The sequence below is a fragment of the Lissotriton helveticus genome, chromosome 3_1 (genome assembly GCF_964261635.1).
Source record: "Lissotriton helveticus chromosome 3_1, aLisHel1.1, whole genome shotgun sequence".
In the NCBI taxonomy this organism is placed as follows: domain Eukaryota; kingdom Metazoa; phylum Chordata; class Amphibia; order Caudata; family Salamandridae; genus Lissotriton; species Lissotriton helveticus.
This window is the reverse complement of record NC_136061.1, coordinates 350209589-350227837: the sequence shown is the minus strand read 5'-3', so window position 1 is coordinate 350227837 and position 18249 is coordinate 350209589. Positions and strand designations below refer to the sequence as shown.

The 18249-nt window shown below is 45.5% G+C and overlaps 1 protein-coding gene across 1 annotated transcript in view; it reads left to right on the top strand.

Annotated features, from left to right (window-relative positions):
- Positions 1 to 18249, top strand: part of CPD (carboxypeptidase D) — a 626198-nt gene that overhangs the window by 334623 nt on the left and 273326 nt on the right. The window contains exon 10 of the mRNA XM_078680013.1: positions 7264 to 7406. Coding sequence (XP_078536139.1) covers positions 7264 to 7406 — 143 coding nt within the window. The remainder of the gene's footprint in view (positions 1 to 7263; positions 7407 to 18249) is intronic.

The following is an 18249-nucleotide window of genomic DNA, read 5'->3' as shown; positions in this document are numbered from 1 at the left end:
GGGGACGCTCCTTGGACCAAGGTGCATTCTGGGATTTGGAGTACAAAACCCATTTTGATGTAATCAAGCCAATCAGAGGTTGGCAAACAATGATAGGCGAATATAGTTTGTGAGAGATTGAAACGCTACGGGGTACAACAATTCCCTCATATATTATTCATGAAAGGAGCAAAATAGTGACAACACGGCAGTATGGCACGAAGTCTCAAATTCTTGACAGTTCAGACATGTTGTTAAGGCCAGTCATGATACAATTAAATTTCAAAATTAGATAAGCTTCTTTTTCAAGTAACATTTTGTCAATGTCAGCAGGGCGCTGTACATGGCTCATGGTGTGTAGAACAGTCCACTTGAAATCATTCTCATTGTGGGACATTTCGATGAAATGCTCTACCACCGGGGCTGTTAGTATTCTCTTTTTGATCCTTGATCTGTGCTGTCCTATTCGGAGATTCACCTGCTGATTTGTCTTCCCTATATATAACCTAGGGCAGGGGCAGATCAGAGCGTAAATAACATTTTTGGTTTTACAATTTGAAAACCCCAGATGTTTTCATTTGGCTCCTTGGTGTTCGAACTCGCTACCCTCAATGGTGCTGCTGCACGAGACACAATTCCCACACCTATGGTGTCCCTCTATCGGTTTCATGTCCCATAGAGCTCGAAGATCATGTTTAGGTGGGGGCTTAGGGAGATCTGCTCGCACAATATGTTGGCCCAAACTGCGGTTCTTTCTGTATGCGAAAATTGTGCGTTGGAAGGGGCATTCTAGGTCCTCCAACAGGTGCCAGTTCTTGAGGACTGCCTGCCTCAACTTGTGGGTATCCGGCCCAAAGGTGGTCACGCATACCAACCTGTCCAATTCCTTTTTCTCATTAGTTTGTAATAGGGTTTCACGTGGAGTACAGCGTGCCCTCTTGTATGAATTCCTAAGGAGCTTCCTAGGGTAGCCTCTATGGATCATTTCGTTACAAAATGTCTGTGCATGTTGATCATAATCGCCAAGCTCCGAGCAATTCCTTCGGAAGCGTAACATTTGCCCGTAGGGCAAATTGGCCTTCAGACTTCTTGGGTGGTAGCTTTTGTGGTGGAGGATGGTATTCTTATCAGTCGGTTTTTTAAACAGTGATGTTTTAAGTTTACCCTCCTCACAGGTTACCTCGACGTCCAAAAACGTCATTTTTGTGGTGCTTGTTTCAATGGAGAATTTAATACCAGGGTGTCTGTTGTTGATCCATTCATGGAACTCTAGAAGTTCGATCTGGCTCCCCTGCCACAGGAGCCAGATATCATCAATGTATCTCCACCATTGAAGGATATTCTCCTTGTAAGGGTTGTTATTGTCTACGAACAGAGTCTCATATTGTGCCATGTAGAGCACTGCCATTTCTGGGGCATAAGGACACCCCATGGCAGTGCCCTTGATTTGCATATAAAACTGGCCATTGAATGTAAAGAAATTCTTCTGTAGAGCAATAGCTGCAAGTTTAAGGATAAATGCAGTAGGCACCCTGTCAAAAAGGGCTTTAAAAAGAACTTTAAAAAGAGCTTAGAGCCACTATCCAAGTATGTGGATTTCTTTTTAAAGCCCTTTTTGACGGAGGTAAAATCGTATCTCAGGGACACGACTGATTTTTTAACAAAGGTGGAGGGTATCGAGTTTGATTCATCTAAACAAATCATGGCAACGATGGACGTTACGTCGTTGTATACTCAAATCCCTCAGGAAGAGGCGCTTGAGGTCATCGAACTAGTCTTGGACAAAAGGGAAAGGCCCCACAGGGTGCCTACTGCATAAGAATACCATCCTCCACCACAAAAGCTACCACCCAAGAAGTCTGAAGGCCAATGTTACGCATCCGAAGGAATTGCTCGGAGCTTGGCGATTATGATCAACATGCACAGACATTTTGTAACGAAATGATCCATAGAGGCTACCCTAGGAAGCTCCTTAGGAATTCATACAAGAGGGCACGCTGTACTCCACGTGAAACCCTATTACAAACTAATGAGAAAAAGGAATTGGACAGGTTGGTATGTGTGACCACCTTTGGGCCGGATACCCACAAGTTGAGGCAGGCAGTCCTCAAGAACTGGCACCTGTTGGAGGACCTAGAATCCCCCTTCCAACGCCCAATTTTCGCATACAGAAAGAACCGCAGTTTGGGCCAACATATTGTGCGAGCAGATCTCCCTAAGCCCCCACCTAAACATGATCTTCGAGCTCTATGGGACATGAAACCGATAGAGGGACACCATAGGTGTGGGAATTGTCTCGTGCAGCAGCACCATTGAGGGTAGCGAGTTCGAACACCAAGGAACCAAATGGAAACATCTGGGGTTTTCAAATTGTAAAACCAAAAATGTTATTTACGCTCTGATCTGCCCCTGCCCTAGGTTATATATAGGGAAGACAAATCAGCAGGTGAATCTCCGAATAGGACAGCACAGATCAAGGATCAAAAAGAGAATACTAACAGCCCCGGTGGTAGAGCATTTCATCGAAATGTCCCACAATGAGAATGATTCCAAGTGGACTGTTCTACACACCATGAGCCACGTACAGCGCCCTGCTGACATTGACAAAATGTTACTTGAAAAAGAAGCTTATCTAATTTTGAAATTTAATTGTATCATGACTGGCCTTAACAACATGTCTGAACTGTCAAGAATTTGAGACTTCGTGCCATACTGCCGTGTTGTCACTATTTTGCTCCTTTCATGAATAATATATGAGGGAATTGTTGTACCCCGTAGCGTTTCAATCTCTCACAAACTATATTCGCCTATCATTGTTTGCCAACCTCTGATTGGCTTGATTACATCAAAATGGGTTTTGTACTCCAAATCCCAGAATGCACCTTGGTCCAAGGAGCGTCCCCCCTTTGTTTCTAAACAGTGTCCCTTTAAGTATGTAGAAATGGCCGCCGCCACTTCTAGCTAACAGTAAGCGAGAGGGAAGCATCGTATCCAAGCCGCGTAAAGAAAAGATTTTAGAGGTGAGCGTAACTAACAGTCATGTCGATCTGCTAAGAGATCTACATCTGTTGTGCCTTCCGCAGACTAATCATCCGCACGTCTTTTCAGATCACGACGGTACGTGACTGCAAAGCGCCGAGCGGAACCAAGTCACTGTGATTCCCGACAGCCCCGGCTGGGGCCGTTGACTGGGGGCGAGGGGTGCCGTCAACAGCAACAATCAAAGGTACATTCAATTCCGGCGCACCGAAACTCTTGAAGTGTGCCACAACGCTAATTTTAGTTTTGTCAAAAAATAAAAAGCTCATATTCATTCAGTTTATTGCTCTTACAGGCACAGGGTAGAAGTGTCTGCCGCCTTCCAGCAGAAGAGCGTGAAAGGTATGACAATTCGATAAAAAAATGTTTTCAAAAAAAGAAACTTTCATGTAATCACAGAAGTATTCCACTCATGACAAATGGGTACATATTTCCCATACAGGATTCAAAGAAAAGATAATCCTCCGCCCCCCAGACCCCCTTTTTTGGCCACACAACACCCCCCCTTTTTTGGCCACACAATCGATCCACTAAAGGTATGAATTTTTTAATATTATCCCCGTTTTGTAAAGATAAGGCAGGATGATATTCTATACCCAAGAGACCACATGTTAAATAAAGACAACACCTCTTTTCTCAGGTTGGTGCTGTCACTGAAGTTACTCTGGTTGTGTCCTGAATAAAGGATTTGGTCCATTTATAGAAACCCATACAGGCCAACCAAATACCAATACTCAGGTACTTTTAATTCTATTCAAACGGTTCTTCTTTTTCAGAAGAGGCCATTTGGTTGTATTAAAACGGTTTGTTTTTTACATTCCAACAGAAAAATCACTAGAGCCCTGATGATAGTTTGGAAACTCCATGCCCAAACTTGAAACGCGTCGGCAACCCAGCAAGAGCTAATTATATACATTGAATGTGTATCAAAAACATATCTGCCTTACGCTTTTTTGCTCTTGTATTGAATGGCTCTTTCCACGTATTTTTGATTTGTCTCTATAAAATTGTCTAGTTGTCATGTTTATAGTTTAGCACTGTATTATTTGTGGGATGTTACATTTGAAATATTTTTTTTCACAGAGTTTGTTAGTAGTATTGTGTTAATGTAGGTTAGTGTTAATTGTCAATAATTGTGTATGTTGTATTTTTCATCTGCCATACAAAATTGTTTTCGAAATAATCATTTAAAGAAAAAAAGGTATAAATAGAGATACCGGACCAAATTTAACGTCCATGTTTATTTGGTCCTTAAAACACTTAAGTGATTGAGTGAGGGGGCACAATTTGTTGTTTTAAATGCAATGAGGACAAGTCTGAGATAATGCTGTATGGACACTTTCCGATGGACTTCTAGGAATCCATTTGGCCGAATGGATTGCCTGGCCCCATCGGGGACTGCGGGGCTGCCAAGAATCTAGGGGATCTGGTTCGGAGCTGACCTGTGCTTCCGAGAACAAATCACGCGACTGGCGGGAACGTGCTTTGGGACTTTAACCACTCTCCAGAAGCTTTTTCCTCTTCTTCCCCAAGAAGCGAAAGAAACAGTAGCCAGAGCACTTATTCTCTCGCGTCTGGACTACGCCAATGCCCTCTATATTGGTGCACCGGACTTTTTGCTTCATAAATTGCAGGTGGTCCAGAACGCGGCAGTAAGGCTCCTTTTTAACATTCCTAGGAGACTTAGCGTACGCTAGCAGCTCTTGGAGTTACATTGGCTCCCTGTTGCTCTTAGAGTACGTTTTAAGATTCTGACTCTGGCTTTTAAAGCCTTACATGGCCCATGTCCAGCCTACCTTAGGGTTAGATTTGCCTTTTATCACTCTTCTCGCCAACTGCGATCTGCCACCCTGAAACACCTGGTCATCCCAGATTTAAGAGAGCTCGTCTAGGGGGACAATCTTTGACGGTCAGAGCTGCTCAGCTGTGGAACAATCTTCCCGATGCTCTCAGGCATTCGACAAATCTCTCATATTTCAAAAAACATTTGAAAACTCATTTATTCAGGCAAGCCTTGTAGACCATCGGCTTCTACCTTTTAACTGATACTGGAATCCTCTCTCGCGCCAGGATAGTCTAGACTAACAGTGCGCGTTACAAGTAATCATATAACATAACTCTATTTGCGGCGGGGGTGTTGCTTTCGCTAGAACTCCCCTTGCCCAGCTGGGGTCACTAAAATTGATTGATATTATCCCCTTTACAATGTTTTCTCAGGGGACCAACCCAGCTCACACTCCTGGTTATCAGGATGTGTTGGGCACCACCTCCTGGGAATTCACAGTTCCTATAGAGCCAGTTTACCACTCTATTCTTCAGTAAAATGTGAGGTTAAGTTTGAACTGGGCCGCAAAGGGGGACATTGTCTAAAACTGTCAAGTATGGGCAGCATTCTGCTGGTAAATTAATGGCAACATTAGCATCCACTCTATTGGGCTAAAGGCTGTAACTCAGGGTATGAAATGTCACTTTGTGTCGGGTGAATTTTGTTCACATTAGGTTGCTGTGACATATGCCTCGTTTGAACCATAGGAGCAGATAAACGTTCACAGCCCATAGGATGTAACTCGGTTTCAGTACCGGCCTCCTTTAACCTCTCAGAATGGAGTCTAGATGCCCCTATATTGGACCCTGGCATATTCGGTGTTATGGTTACTAGTGATGGTTTGTGAGGGACACCCCTCCCTCGAATTCCTTGTGAGTGGGTTAGGCTAATGGGTTATGATCCTATCCACCTCTGCCATCAGGAGCACAAGCTTTTCTCTAATGGATATTAACAAAACCTCCATTCTAGATGCTATACCTGCTGTTAGTGGTGTGCAATATGACTCCACAGAAGGACTTGACTGAGTCACTACCTCTATGCGCGGCGGATTACGGGCGAGAGGGCATGTATTCCACCAGTCGCCATAGGGGCATTCCTGCACTTTCTTTTCCTCTTGGGTGTGGGAGGGCGGCAATAGAAGCACATTTATCAGAAGAAAGAACTGCCAGGTCTTGATTTGGTTGAATAACCGGGCCTTCTACAGCACTAAGGCAATAAGACTACCCTTGCTGCTACTCTGGTGCTATTGGTGTGACAACATAATCCGTAGATTACCCAGCCTCCCCACCCCTGCTCCTAAAGAGAGGTGTCGTCCTACCATATCCGTTTCTTTAGAAATAACGTTTACCGCCCGTACTAAAAGAGAACCAATAGTTGTGCGGGCGGTATCTAATACTGGAGGGGCATTGCCCATGTCAGCTTAAATACATCGTAAAAAAAGAATCCAAATAATGTGGCCCACTTTGACTAAATGATCCACTGGTCATACAAAGAGTGTATATATACCATGAGGAGATTAACTGTCTGTTACATTCGAGGCTGAACAAACAGCTTGAGGTCTCACTTACGTCGAAATTTAAAACGGAATGATCGGGGTATAAATGTGCCCAAAAGTTCCTTCGTGTGATGCGTTAAGAATTGGCTAGACAGTCAAGACAGTGGCAAGTACAGGAATGGGTTGCGGCTCCTTATTACTAAAACCACATGAAAAAGAAAGACAGCACCTTCGTCTTAGATAAACCAACAAATATTAGAAGGGTCAGGGGGCGGCACTGGCTCTTCCGGGCAAGGACGGGCCCACCCTTGGCCAGGCATGTCACACGCAGCAGGAGTAGAATAAGCGCTTTATAGCGCAAAGATACTGACCAGGTGTAGGGCCGCCTCCTGGGGCCCTGGGAATGCTGGAAAAGTCCTGGCTGCCGCTAGTCCCAGGCAGGTGTCATTTAAGTACAAAGAATTTAATTACAAACCCATGTTGCTTTAAAGGCGAGTCCCGTCGGTTGTGAGATATTATCTTACAGAGGGGCTTAGAGCTTCATTGTCTTTCATTTGCTTGCTTCTTATATGTTACCTAAGTGGGCTTTCTTACCTCTTGTGTTTGCACTGGAACATAGATGCATTACTACGTCGTTCCACTGCTTCCTTTTTTAAGGCACTACTTTTTTTTGTAAAATAGTCGATGTGTTTCCTGCTGCCTCCCTCATGGAGGAGCACAGTTTGATCTATTTATTATGTTGTGCTACTTCCTTCTGTTGCTGATACTTTTCGGTGGTCAAATAAGTGTAATTTTAATTAGGGTGCCCTCATCATAAAGCAGTTTAGGTAGCACTCTGTGCAGCCCAACCCCCTCCCCACCACCCAAACGAAATGTATGCATTTGGCTTTATTTGACATACTTAAATCTTTTTTTTTATTCTCAGGTGGTATGCAGGACTGGAATTATTTGAACACAAACTGCTTTGAAGTCACCATTGAGCTGGGCTGTGTGAAATACCCTGAGGCAAAGGCGCTTCGTTCATATTGGGAGCGAAACTACAGATCTTTGCTGCAATTCATTTTGCAGGTAAGAGCAGGAATTCGGCTCCACTGAAAAGTTGTTAAGTTAATTATTAGTCCTTGTTTGACATTTTACTGAAGAGATTACTGGATCAGTTTTAATGGCAAGTAAAGATGTGTGTTGTTCAAATGTACAGCGTTCCTCTGATGATATTGTCATAGTACAATATGCGCTCTGGAAGATTGCTGTGTGAATGAGTTTCAGCATGGGCAGATTTTCCTTTCAATTTTTATTAGGGTATTAACTCCCAAAGCCTTATATTCAGAATTACTTTTGTATCTCATTGTGGGTCTTTAAAAGTATTTCACATAAAATCTACCTCTTCTGATGAATTTCTAACTGCAAATTCCTCACCTTGTGAATATTCCTCGGGTGTCAGACTAGATCTGGAATCTACTGACACTCCTGTAAATCAGTAGAGGGTGTCATGCGGCTCAACACATCATTCTACACCGGAAGCGACGAGTGTAGTCACATGCAAGCTTGTTTATGTTAGTTAGTTACTTTCTGCTTCTTCACACGTGGATCAAGAGCTACTCCTTGGTCTTTCTGACCATTACTTTTCTCCAAATTGTCCAGTGTGAAAGGGAAAACGTCTCCCCCTAAGGTGACAGGGTTTTAACTGTGCAGGGCCTGTCACAAACAGTTGTCTGTGACAGACCCTCACAAAATCTGTTTATGGTTCCTGGGGTTGGAGAACAATGACTACCCCAAGATGAACCCAAAGGTCATTCGGGACCTGATGCCAAACTTTTTTTTAGCCAACTCCACACTGCGACCAGTCGAAAGGAAGGTCCTGTTTCTGCTTCCAAAGTCATTTCCAGAGCAGATTGTTGTAACGATCGAAGTTTTAAGGTGAGTCCAGGAAAAAGCATAAGAAGTTGAAGTGGGATCCAGCCCCATCTGCCACTTAAGGATTCTATAGAGCACCTGTTGGCTGACTGCCCTCAGAAGCACACCTGGCCCCTCAGACTATGCCAAGAACCTCAGCATCGTACTCGACTCATCACTCACCATGAACCGACAGGTCAACGTCGTCACCTCCAGCTGCTTCAACACCCTCCGCATCCTCCTCAGGACCTTCAAGTGGATCCCCCCTGAGTCAAGGAAGACAGTCACCCTCGCACTCATCAACAGCAGACTGGACTATGGAAGCGAACGCTACACCGGCATCAACAAGTCCTTACTCCGCAAACTCCAGACAATACAGAACACCGCCGCCAGACTCTTCCTCGGCATCCATTGACACAAACACATCAGTCAACACCTACGATGTCTCCACTGGCTCCCCGTGGAGAAAAGTCACTTTCAAATCCTCACTGACGCCTACAAATGCCTACACACCAACGGACCCAAATACCCCAACGACAGAATCAGCTTCCACGTACCCAAAAGAAACCTCTGATCTTCCAACCTCGCACTGGCCGAAACCCAGCTCATCGCCAGAGCAGGCGAAAGATCCTTCTCTCACATTGCAGCCAAAACCTAGAACAATCTACCGGCAGTGGCTCCCATTCCAACTTATTCAGTAAAAAATCTCGGACTAAAACTGGACCAGACCCTTACGATGAAGGATCACATCACTACGACCATTAGTTCCTGCTACTACAGTTTACGGCTTCTTCGTAAGATACTCCCCTACTTGCCATGAAAACATCGAAGAACCGCGGTCTAAGCGATGGTGATGAGTCGCCTGGATTACGGAAATGCACTATTGGCGGAAGTGGGCGAGACACTGCTAGCCAAGCTACAAGTGATTCAAAACACTGCAGCAAGGATGATACTAAACCGCCCTCCTGGCTCCTCTTCACTTACGCTATTGAGAGAGCTTCACTGGCTGCCAGTGAAAAAACGTTCCTTTTTCAAGATTTGTTGCCTTACCTTTAATGCGCTGAATGGAAAGGGTCCTCTCTACTTAAAAAAGAATCTCACTAAACAGATCTCGGGCTGTAATCTCAGATCCAACTCATTAGCTCTACTAAAGATCCCCCGTATAAGTCTTACACGTTCCGGGGGTAGAGCCTTTTCGTACATTGCCCCTAAGTACTGGAATAAGCTCCCAATGGTCCTACGTATATGTACTTCCTACCTGGTTTTCAGGAAACCGCTAAAAACATTTCTGTTCTAACTCACATCCATCAACCGATACCGACTTTTCTGTCTCTCATTGTGCTAGGTAAGCGCCGAGATGCCCCCGGGTGATTTGTGCGCTATAGAAATGCACCTAACATCATAACATCAGACGCGCCCTCTCACTAAACACCTTCAGGAAGACCCTCAAGACCTGGCTCTTCGGCTAAACAGATCTTATTCTGATATCTTGCCCTTACCACATGATAGGGCCCACATTTTTCACAATCTTTTTGGCACTGACCTGGTCATTGAAAACTACTATGACGGGGGAAACTATCTTTGCCACTATGATGAGGGAAACTGGCATGAAAAACTTTAAAATGCCAGTGGGCTGAATACTTCTCTACATATATGCTAGCATTGTGTCTTCCTCCGGGCCCTGTTACGGAGCAAAATGTATCTATCCATGGTATGCGAAACTAGTTCTACATTTACAGCTTCCCATTATGGAAGTGAAGACTAATGTATTGACTGAAGTATTTGAACTTGTTCGGGCTCCCTCATTTAATGAGGTTCTTTTGGTCAAAACCATGATCGGATCCTACTGTTAATAGACCGGTTGCTTATTTCTGTCGCCCCTGACAAAGCGACCATACCTTTCTTACTTAACACCCGATGCCAGAGAACCTGCTGGTGTGGGTGTCCAGTAGAATAGTCATCACAATCCTTTTCCTACCACCCTGCCTGGTCATCAATTAGAAAAAATAGACAATTGGTAAATTTGATTTTCTCCACTTTGAGCCTGGCCCTGAGTTCTGTGATTGCCAGCTGGCTTGTAAGCAGCTTGGTCTCTTGCTTCTTGGGATACTGTGTCACAAGTTTTACCAACTGTATTGAACGACTTTTGGGCACCCCCTACCTAAGCTATTCAAGATGTTTGTGGTGCGGCACATTTTCTCATACTTTTTGGATTTGGCACAACTGACTGCTTAAATCGAGCAGTGGGTTTTAGTGTGGCCCTTCAGCTCCCTGCATGGATGAGGCCAACAGGCTTTTCCGGGGATGTGCAGGCATCCTAAATAGACATATTGTTTGAAAGCTCTCACCTTTTTGGTCAGAAAGGAGGACTCTGCCTTGGTGGGGTTCAAGAAGAGCTGAGCCACAGCATATTCCTTGGGTCTTTCTACTCCCATAAGACATTTCTGCCAGCAATGCAGCCCTCTCAATGGCTGCAATAGATGTTTTCCATTTCACCACCATACTCTTCTTCCACTGCAGCAGGCCTTTCAGCCCATTTTGTTCATGTTGTTAGATCATGCCTGTGACAGCAGAGACATTGTGCAGCTCAGTCTGTCCCTCCTGCATCAACAGCCGCAAAACTGTTTTAGTATATCCTTGCTGGCACACAGCAACCTTGTCGGAGGCAGGTTCCACTATTTCTTCAGGAATGGGAAGCCATTACTGCAGGCTAGTGGGTCCTCTAAGTTGTACATCAAGGTTACGCCCTTCCACTTCTTTCTACCTTGCCGTCCCTTCCACCACCATAAGGGCAGCTGATGGAGGACCATCGGTTTGTCTTGCAGCAGGAAGTGTAGGGTCTTTTGGTCTATGGGACCATAGACCTGCTTCCAGCATTAGAAGTAGGAATTGGATGATACTTCTGCCATTTCCTTGTGCTGATGAAGGACGGAGGCTGTCTTCCTATTTGAGATCTTTGCCCTCTCAATGCCTTCATGAGCAAGGGCAGATTTAAGATGATCACACTAATTCAGGTCCTTTCTCCCCTTGACCCCAGAGACTGGATGGTAGTTCTGGATCTGCAGGATTGCGGTTCCCAGGGGCCAGGAGCATTTTCAGTGCGCATCGCTCTTTTTTGACCTCAGAAGTGCCTCTAGGGTGTTCACGAAAGTGATGGCGGTGGTTGCAGCACACCTTTCAAGGTCAGGAGTACCAGTCTTTCCCTACCTCGACGACTGGCTGCTGAAAGCGGGCTCTCCCGAGTTTGTCAGCCTCTTCCAGATGATTATGACCCTCCTAACATCATTGAATTTCACGATCAACATGCCAGGTTCACATCGGTTTCCTTCACAGGCACTCCTGTTCATCGGATCTATTTGAAACTGCTACCATTTCTTGCCTTTCCCCTAGAACGGAGAGTCTACGAAATTCACGTTATGATCCTGATGCTTCAGTCTCTGTCCTGGATCTCAATATGGTTGATTCTGAGGCTCCTGGATTTATTGACCTCCTGCATCTTGCTTGCCAGGCATACTAGATGGAACATGCAGCATTTGCAGGTTGACCGCAAATTTCAGTGGCAAAGCATATTCATTCTCTGTCTGTTTATGGAACCTAGTTTCCATATGCTTCAATGAGGAATGCATGGCAATGTTAGTAATTTGGATAAATACAACTCAAATTACATTTTTTTTATTTGTTTGTCTAATTGTAGGGGCAATCGTACATAGTGCACTCTTCAAATGGCGTACTAAGAGCTCAGTGTTTTTTACAATATTTGCACCAAACAGTTTGAACATTTCAATAAAAATAAGATAAATATGCATTTGTAGTATTATAACATGTCGAATATGCGATATTTTAGAATAGCATCCACACAACTTCAGTTTTTTACCACAGTAGTTTGCAACCAACAATCAATAAAACATAATCACATACATAATAAAGTTTAATAATGTTTGACAGAACAAATTAGTTTGTCAAAAACAAAATGAGTAAGCTCTCAGCACATATTTACCTCTAAAAAGAGAAGACTTGTGTGAAACATGTACCTACGTTAGCTGGATAGTCTGCCAATATCCGCTCCTAGACAAAGGTGGTGATCATGGAAACCATATTGTAATAACTCTGGAATCACTGGCCCCTCTTGGCCACACACAAGCTATGCACAGTTTCACAGGTCAAATGTGTTTCCCTACATCTGAATTCCACCCTGTTAAATTCCCAGGGTCCAAGCTAGATGTACCTCCCACACTTCTTCCAGATGCGAAGGCTGTTAAGAAACCTCTTGGCAGTGAAAATTGTTTAACTAAAAAACTATGAGACTGAGATATAAACTCTGCCCAATCAGGATAGCTATTTCAAAAAAATCAGCATCCTGGGAGTTATTGTAGTTATCAAGAGCTATCTTCACCAAGCGTACTCAGCTATCGAGACAAGGTGACTTCCTCTGGAACGCCTCCAAGGCTGCCTTACGACTGATTCTGTTTAGACATAAAAAAATAGATAATATGCCATACCCTGTCAGTGGCAAATACGTGTAGGTTAACTTTTTATGCTTCTCAGTTTACCATGCGCCAAATGCTTTAGACTATGTTTGAGGTTCTGATGTAGTCTGTTACTCTCTGTGACAGCTGCTTCAGGATGGACCTCTGTTCCGCCGATTCAGCAGAACTTCAATCAATTGCTGTGCGGCCACCTTTCTTGTTGTGCAATAGTGAATCCGTCCCAGCGGGGTCTCCTCGCTAGGGCTGCAGCTAGTTCAAGGTCCCTATCCGCGCCTGGCTGGCAAGCCAAAATGTTGCTTTAGTTCAAAATCCCTTAATAAACTGAAGACCAGAGGCGTTTGGAAATACGGGAACAGTTTGTTCATTAAACATTGCGTCTTGGAGAACAGTTACAGGTTCAAGGTCTGAGAACTATCTCAATTTACATTTAGCATGTCTCCTTCTTTTATACAAAACATGATGGATTATCAAAGTTTCTAGCATACCATATATGGTGAGGAATGTTGGTTGCTGCCTTTGGAGTCGTAAATTAAATGTCTAAAGGTTACCACAGGTGGTTCTCAACCTCGCGTGGACATAATGTGGGCAATGGACAATGTGTCCAGATGTCCGGCATGGGGAGCACATGATTGCTGTGTGTGCTAGGTCCGGATTGGCTATGTGTTCATAATTCATGTAGCATCTGACAGTTTATGGTGTTTTGAAGAGTGCACGTACCTCCTCCGGCCATGTGTGCTTTTATTGGGACAATCTCGCTTGACACTTGTAATGCCACTGTGCCTATCTGTCGGATTGATCAAGAGTTTTCTGCCTGAACATTTGACTGCCAGATATACACCCTCCCATCTGTGATCTAGCTATCAGCAAACTTGGGCCTTGCTCTCAGGCCCTGCTGGCGTAAAAAAGACTCACTCGCCCTTAGAACTACCCTCACACCCACTTATTCACCCATGCAACCACTTACACATCCAGTCATTCACACACCCATTCACACACAGATACAGTCACACACTTATGTTAGAAAAAGTATCACCCAGTAGTACACAAAGTATACTAATGTAACTTTTATAGCAGCTTAGCATATATGTTTAACAATCAAATGTTTAGAATACACTTAATCTTTTGATGATGTCATCAGTGATTTCACTGACCATAAGCAGTACAATGCGGGGGCACAAGTTATAGTTAGTAACTGCTGAATTTCACTTGTTTTGTACGAGTGAAATCTGAACTATAACCTAACTGTAACCTTTGGATTTTTCCGCAATTATTAAAACAAGCATTGGCAATGCAATCCATGTCGCCTTTGGGACCTTATATGTATTTAGTTATGCAGCACATTAGCCTGGATGCTGAAACATCTACTGTTCTTTAACATGGAGGGAAAGTAAGCACCAAATTGCGTGACACGCCAGGTATGGGAACACATGGAGAGAAAGATTGCCTTTCAGTTGGAAATGGTATAGTCCAAAGCTCTGTTTTTAATATAAAATCATGGCATTCGTGGTCATATCACTGAAAATAAAAGATTTGAAAATATATTATTGTCTACTGGTGCTCATGGAAGACAGTTTGTATGGACTGGAATCTAGAGAATGCTAAAGTGATTCTGGTATTTTACGGACCACTGCTGGTCGTTTTCTGTCAAAGTTAAATAGAGGCAGTTGCCAGAATTTTTTTTAAAAGAAAGTCCCTCAGCAGCAAGTAATTCTGGTATTTTACTGACCTCTACTGGTCATTTTCCATGACGGCAGTTAAATAGAGGCAGTTAAACAGATAAAGTCCCTAAGCAGATGCAGACAAGTCCTAGGGCTGATTTCCAGATCCCACAAAGTACATACACATATAAGTATATACTAAAGTATACACAAGGTCTTGAATGCTCGACATAAAAACAAAGGTTGTGTAGTTCCTACTAATCCGTAGGATGGGCGCATTTGGTGGACAACATAAACTAGGGGCTGGGTGCCTAGATTGATTTTGGACACCCCGCAGGTTATGTTGGCCTGTGGATCAGCTAGCTCACAGTGCCATCGTAAGCCCCCCTAACCATACCAGGGTGCAAATGGTTTCTTGCACCCAGTGAACATCACACTCTGATTCCTCAGGGATAGTGGAAACAGTACCGAACCTTTCACTCTGTCAGTTGTGCTTACTTATTCTTAGAGAGGTATACAGAGAATACACATTGGGACGTTTTCAATATATTTATTGAACCAACGTTATTCTTGTATAAAATACATGTGCTGCAATGATTAATAGACAGAAGCAGATAGAAGTGATTGCAAGCACCAAAAGCGTGAACCGTAGATATTCTACCATGGTGCTAAGACAATGTATATATACAAGCATATTAAACAAGACAATAATAGTGTACCCCTACTATGCAAACCCTACTCTAAGTGGACTTGAAGTGAGTAAACGTGTAAAGCCAAGAATTCCCCCCAAGGGACGATCCAACACCATTACCTGATGGGAGATAATGAAGGACCCCATCTTGGTCATGCACTCTACACCCCTCACAAGATGTCAGACCACTGCATGGTGAATACAATGACCCTCTGTGCCAGATGAAGTGCACCCTCTCCTAATCTATTGGAATGCTCATCTTTTATAATAGTGATGTTATGGATATGTATGGAAATGATATTTGTACATATTGTGAGAAGAGACCTTTTACATGATGTTCAGGGCATTGTGATAATGTTGTGCGCAGCTAGATGTGTAAACAAGTTTAGATTCAGGGACACTAATCCAACATTGTCGTGCACGCGGATATGTGCCAAAGGTTACGGCTGAAAAAAAGGACAATGTAAGAAATAAGCTGCTTCCCTACATGGACCTAACACAGGAATATAACAGTTGGTAACGTTACTGTCTTTCATAATGTCGCTTTTTAAACTCCAGCACAGCTAGTGATATCTGTGTGGAAATATACAAATACTTGTCTGTGGGTTCCAACTGCTCATTAACCTTCGATAGCTGTGGGGGGTGGGGGGGGCGTGGCTAGTGGCTAGCCACCTAAGATGGCAGTCTGGTTTTGCTAGAGCTCCGGACCCTCGGGGGGAATTTATTTCTCCTGTACCGCCTTCCCCGATCTGCTGGCGACCGAGGACACGGACACATGTGTGCACTGTGGTCCCCTGCGTGGGCTGATGCCTTCTCAGACCCGTGTTCCCGTGATGCGCGGGGGACGGGCCTACTCGCCGCTGTGATCGGGCTGAGGCCATGATCCTGTGTGGGAGCGTGAATGGCCCAATGTGCCTCGAGATTACATCCTTTGCGGCCCCGGCGACCTCAGGAGAGGTCGAACATCGGACCTGCTGCCTGGACTGCTCTGTGATGCGGGGCCCAGTTCGGCGTGCTGCGGGCGGCGACTACCGCACGGAGGCCCTGGTGTGCTGTGGACGGGCTGGCCCGCCGCCGGGTGGTGCCCGGGTGGTGCCTGCGAGCGGCCACTCAGCTTTGGACTCGCGTCGCTCCTTGGGGGCGCACCGGCGGCGGAGGCTTCTTAAGGGCACGGGACGGAGTCGGATGAAGACAGTGCGGTGAATCAATACGCCCTCATTACTTTGGTCACACTACCCCCCTTTCTGGCATTGCTGGCCCTCCTGCGTTCTGAGGTCCGGTGTGGCTCCTGCGCCAAGGACTTGGAGCGGCTGAAGTCAGGATGAGACTGGGACATATTGGCGCTCTTGTCCCCCGGTTGCCTTGGACCCCACCCCACCCACCAGGGACGACCCCACTACACAGGGCCTGGACCTAGGAGCTGCTGAACCTCTCTTTACGTGCATTGCCTCGTGGCGGGCCGGGCTCTGCGTTGTTGACGCCGTGCCTTAGGACTGGCTAGAGCGGCCCGGATGGACTACACTAAGCACCACAAGACTCTACATTTACTCAGGGAGGCATAGCTGCTTAGAGCCAGTCAACAGGTCATACATGCTTTCTCCCCCATGGCTCTGATGGAATATACCTGACTCATACACCCCCTGCAGACTGCGCTGGCCTACCTCGAATTTTCTAGTGCAGTGAGGTCCCCTACGTGAAAACCCCTACCAGTCATTCAGTGGAAGGACGTCTCTGCTGATTTTCCAATGGGACCTCCTCTGTTATCTGATCGTGCTCCCACGGGTAACTATTCCGTCGAGCCTCATCAATACATATAGATATCTTCCTGTTGAGGACTTTCTGCAGGGCTTGGACAGTGCGTAACGAGGTAGGCCCTCCTCCCCCATCTATCATTTTGTCCGCCTACCCCGAGTGACCGGAGACTGCTACGCTTCACCAAGGTTGAAACGCAACATGGGCAGAGTCGGAGCAAAAACGATGGAGGGACACCATGGGACGGGTGCCCCCTCTACCGCGCCGGAGCTGTCTGGTCGGCCTCCTTTGCCGGGGGCTGCGTCTCTGGAATCTATCGAAGACACACCCGATAAGCTGGTTTTAATACTAAAAGAAATCCATGATTCCAGGGCGGCACATGAACTGCAGATCGGCTCGCTCACCTCAGGCCTTACTTTACTAAGGGCAGACCACGGGAAACTGGCCGATTCTGTTAAAGAACACAGACGAGCCCTCGAAGACATGGACCCCCGAATAACAGCGAATACCACAACCCTACACCAGCTACGGCAACAGATGACTGGCCTTCTGGACCGGGTGGAAGATGCAGAGGGCAGGAATAGACGCAACAACATCCGTGTAATTGGTCTGCCAGAGCGCAGTGGGGGTACGAAGGCCACAGAATTTATGGAAGCCTGGTTCAGGGACAATATTGCACCGGAAGGTCTCTCTCCTTATTTCTGTGTTGAGGGGGCCCACAGAATACCAACCGGAGCTCCCAAGCCCAGAGCACCACCTCGCCCCCTAATAGTAAAAATCCTGAACTATAGGGACCACGATATATTGCTACAAAAGTCAAGAGAAAAAGCACTGATCCAGTACGAGAATCATCGCATCTCGCTGTACCCCAACTACACCGTCATGGTTCAAAGGCAAATACCGTCCTATCAAGCTGTGAAGAATAAACTCCAGAAAGCGCAAGTCAAATACGCCCTTTTATACCCAGCTCGACTAAGTCATTTATGACCAGAAAACTCACTTCTTCGAAAGCCTGGCGGACGCCGAGGAATAGCTTGAGGTTATGTGCCTTGGTTCAAGCCAGAGCGGCCGCTCAGACAGCTCTTCACAGGGCTCCGGCAGACTACAAAGGCTAGGTTACCAACGGGCATAGAAATCCACCCAGAACAAAGGCCGCACTGGACCATCGCGCAAACAACAGCGACTCGACAAGGAGGGGGCCCATGACGCGGCCGCTACATTTCGAGAGGCACCCCCCCAGATCCCCACGGACTCTGAAGATCGCACCATAAACTCACTAGGAGCACAGTATTAATCTGTTCCCTACCATCACACCCCGAGCAGCAGATGACATACTTGACAATTGAAACACGATATGATCACGCAACTATTCTAGAACGGCACAGGAATTGTGGTATTTTGAACTCTTGTGCAGCAGATGCAGAGCCGGA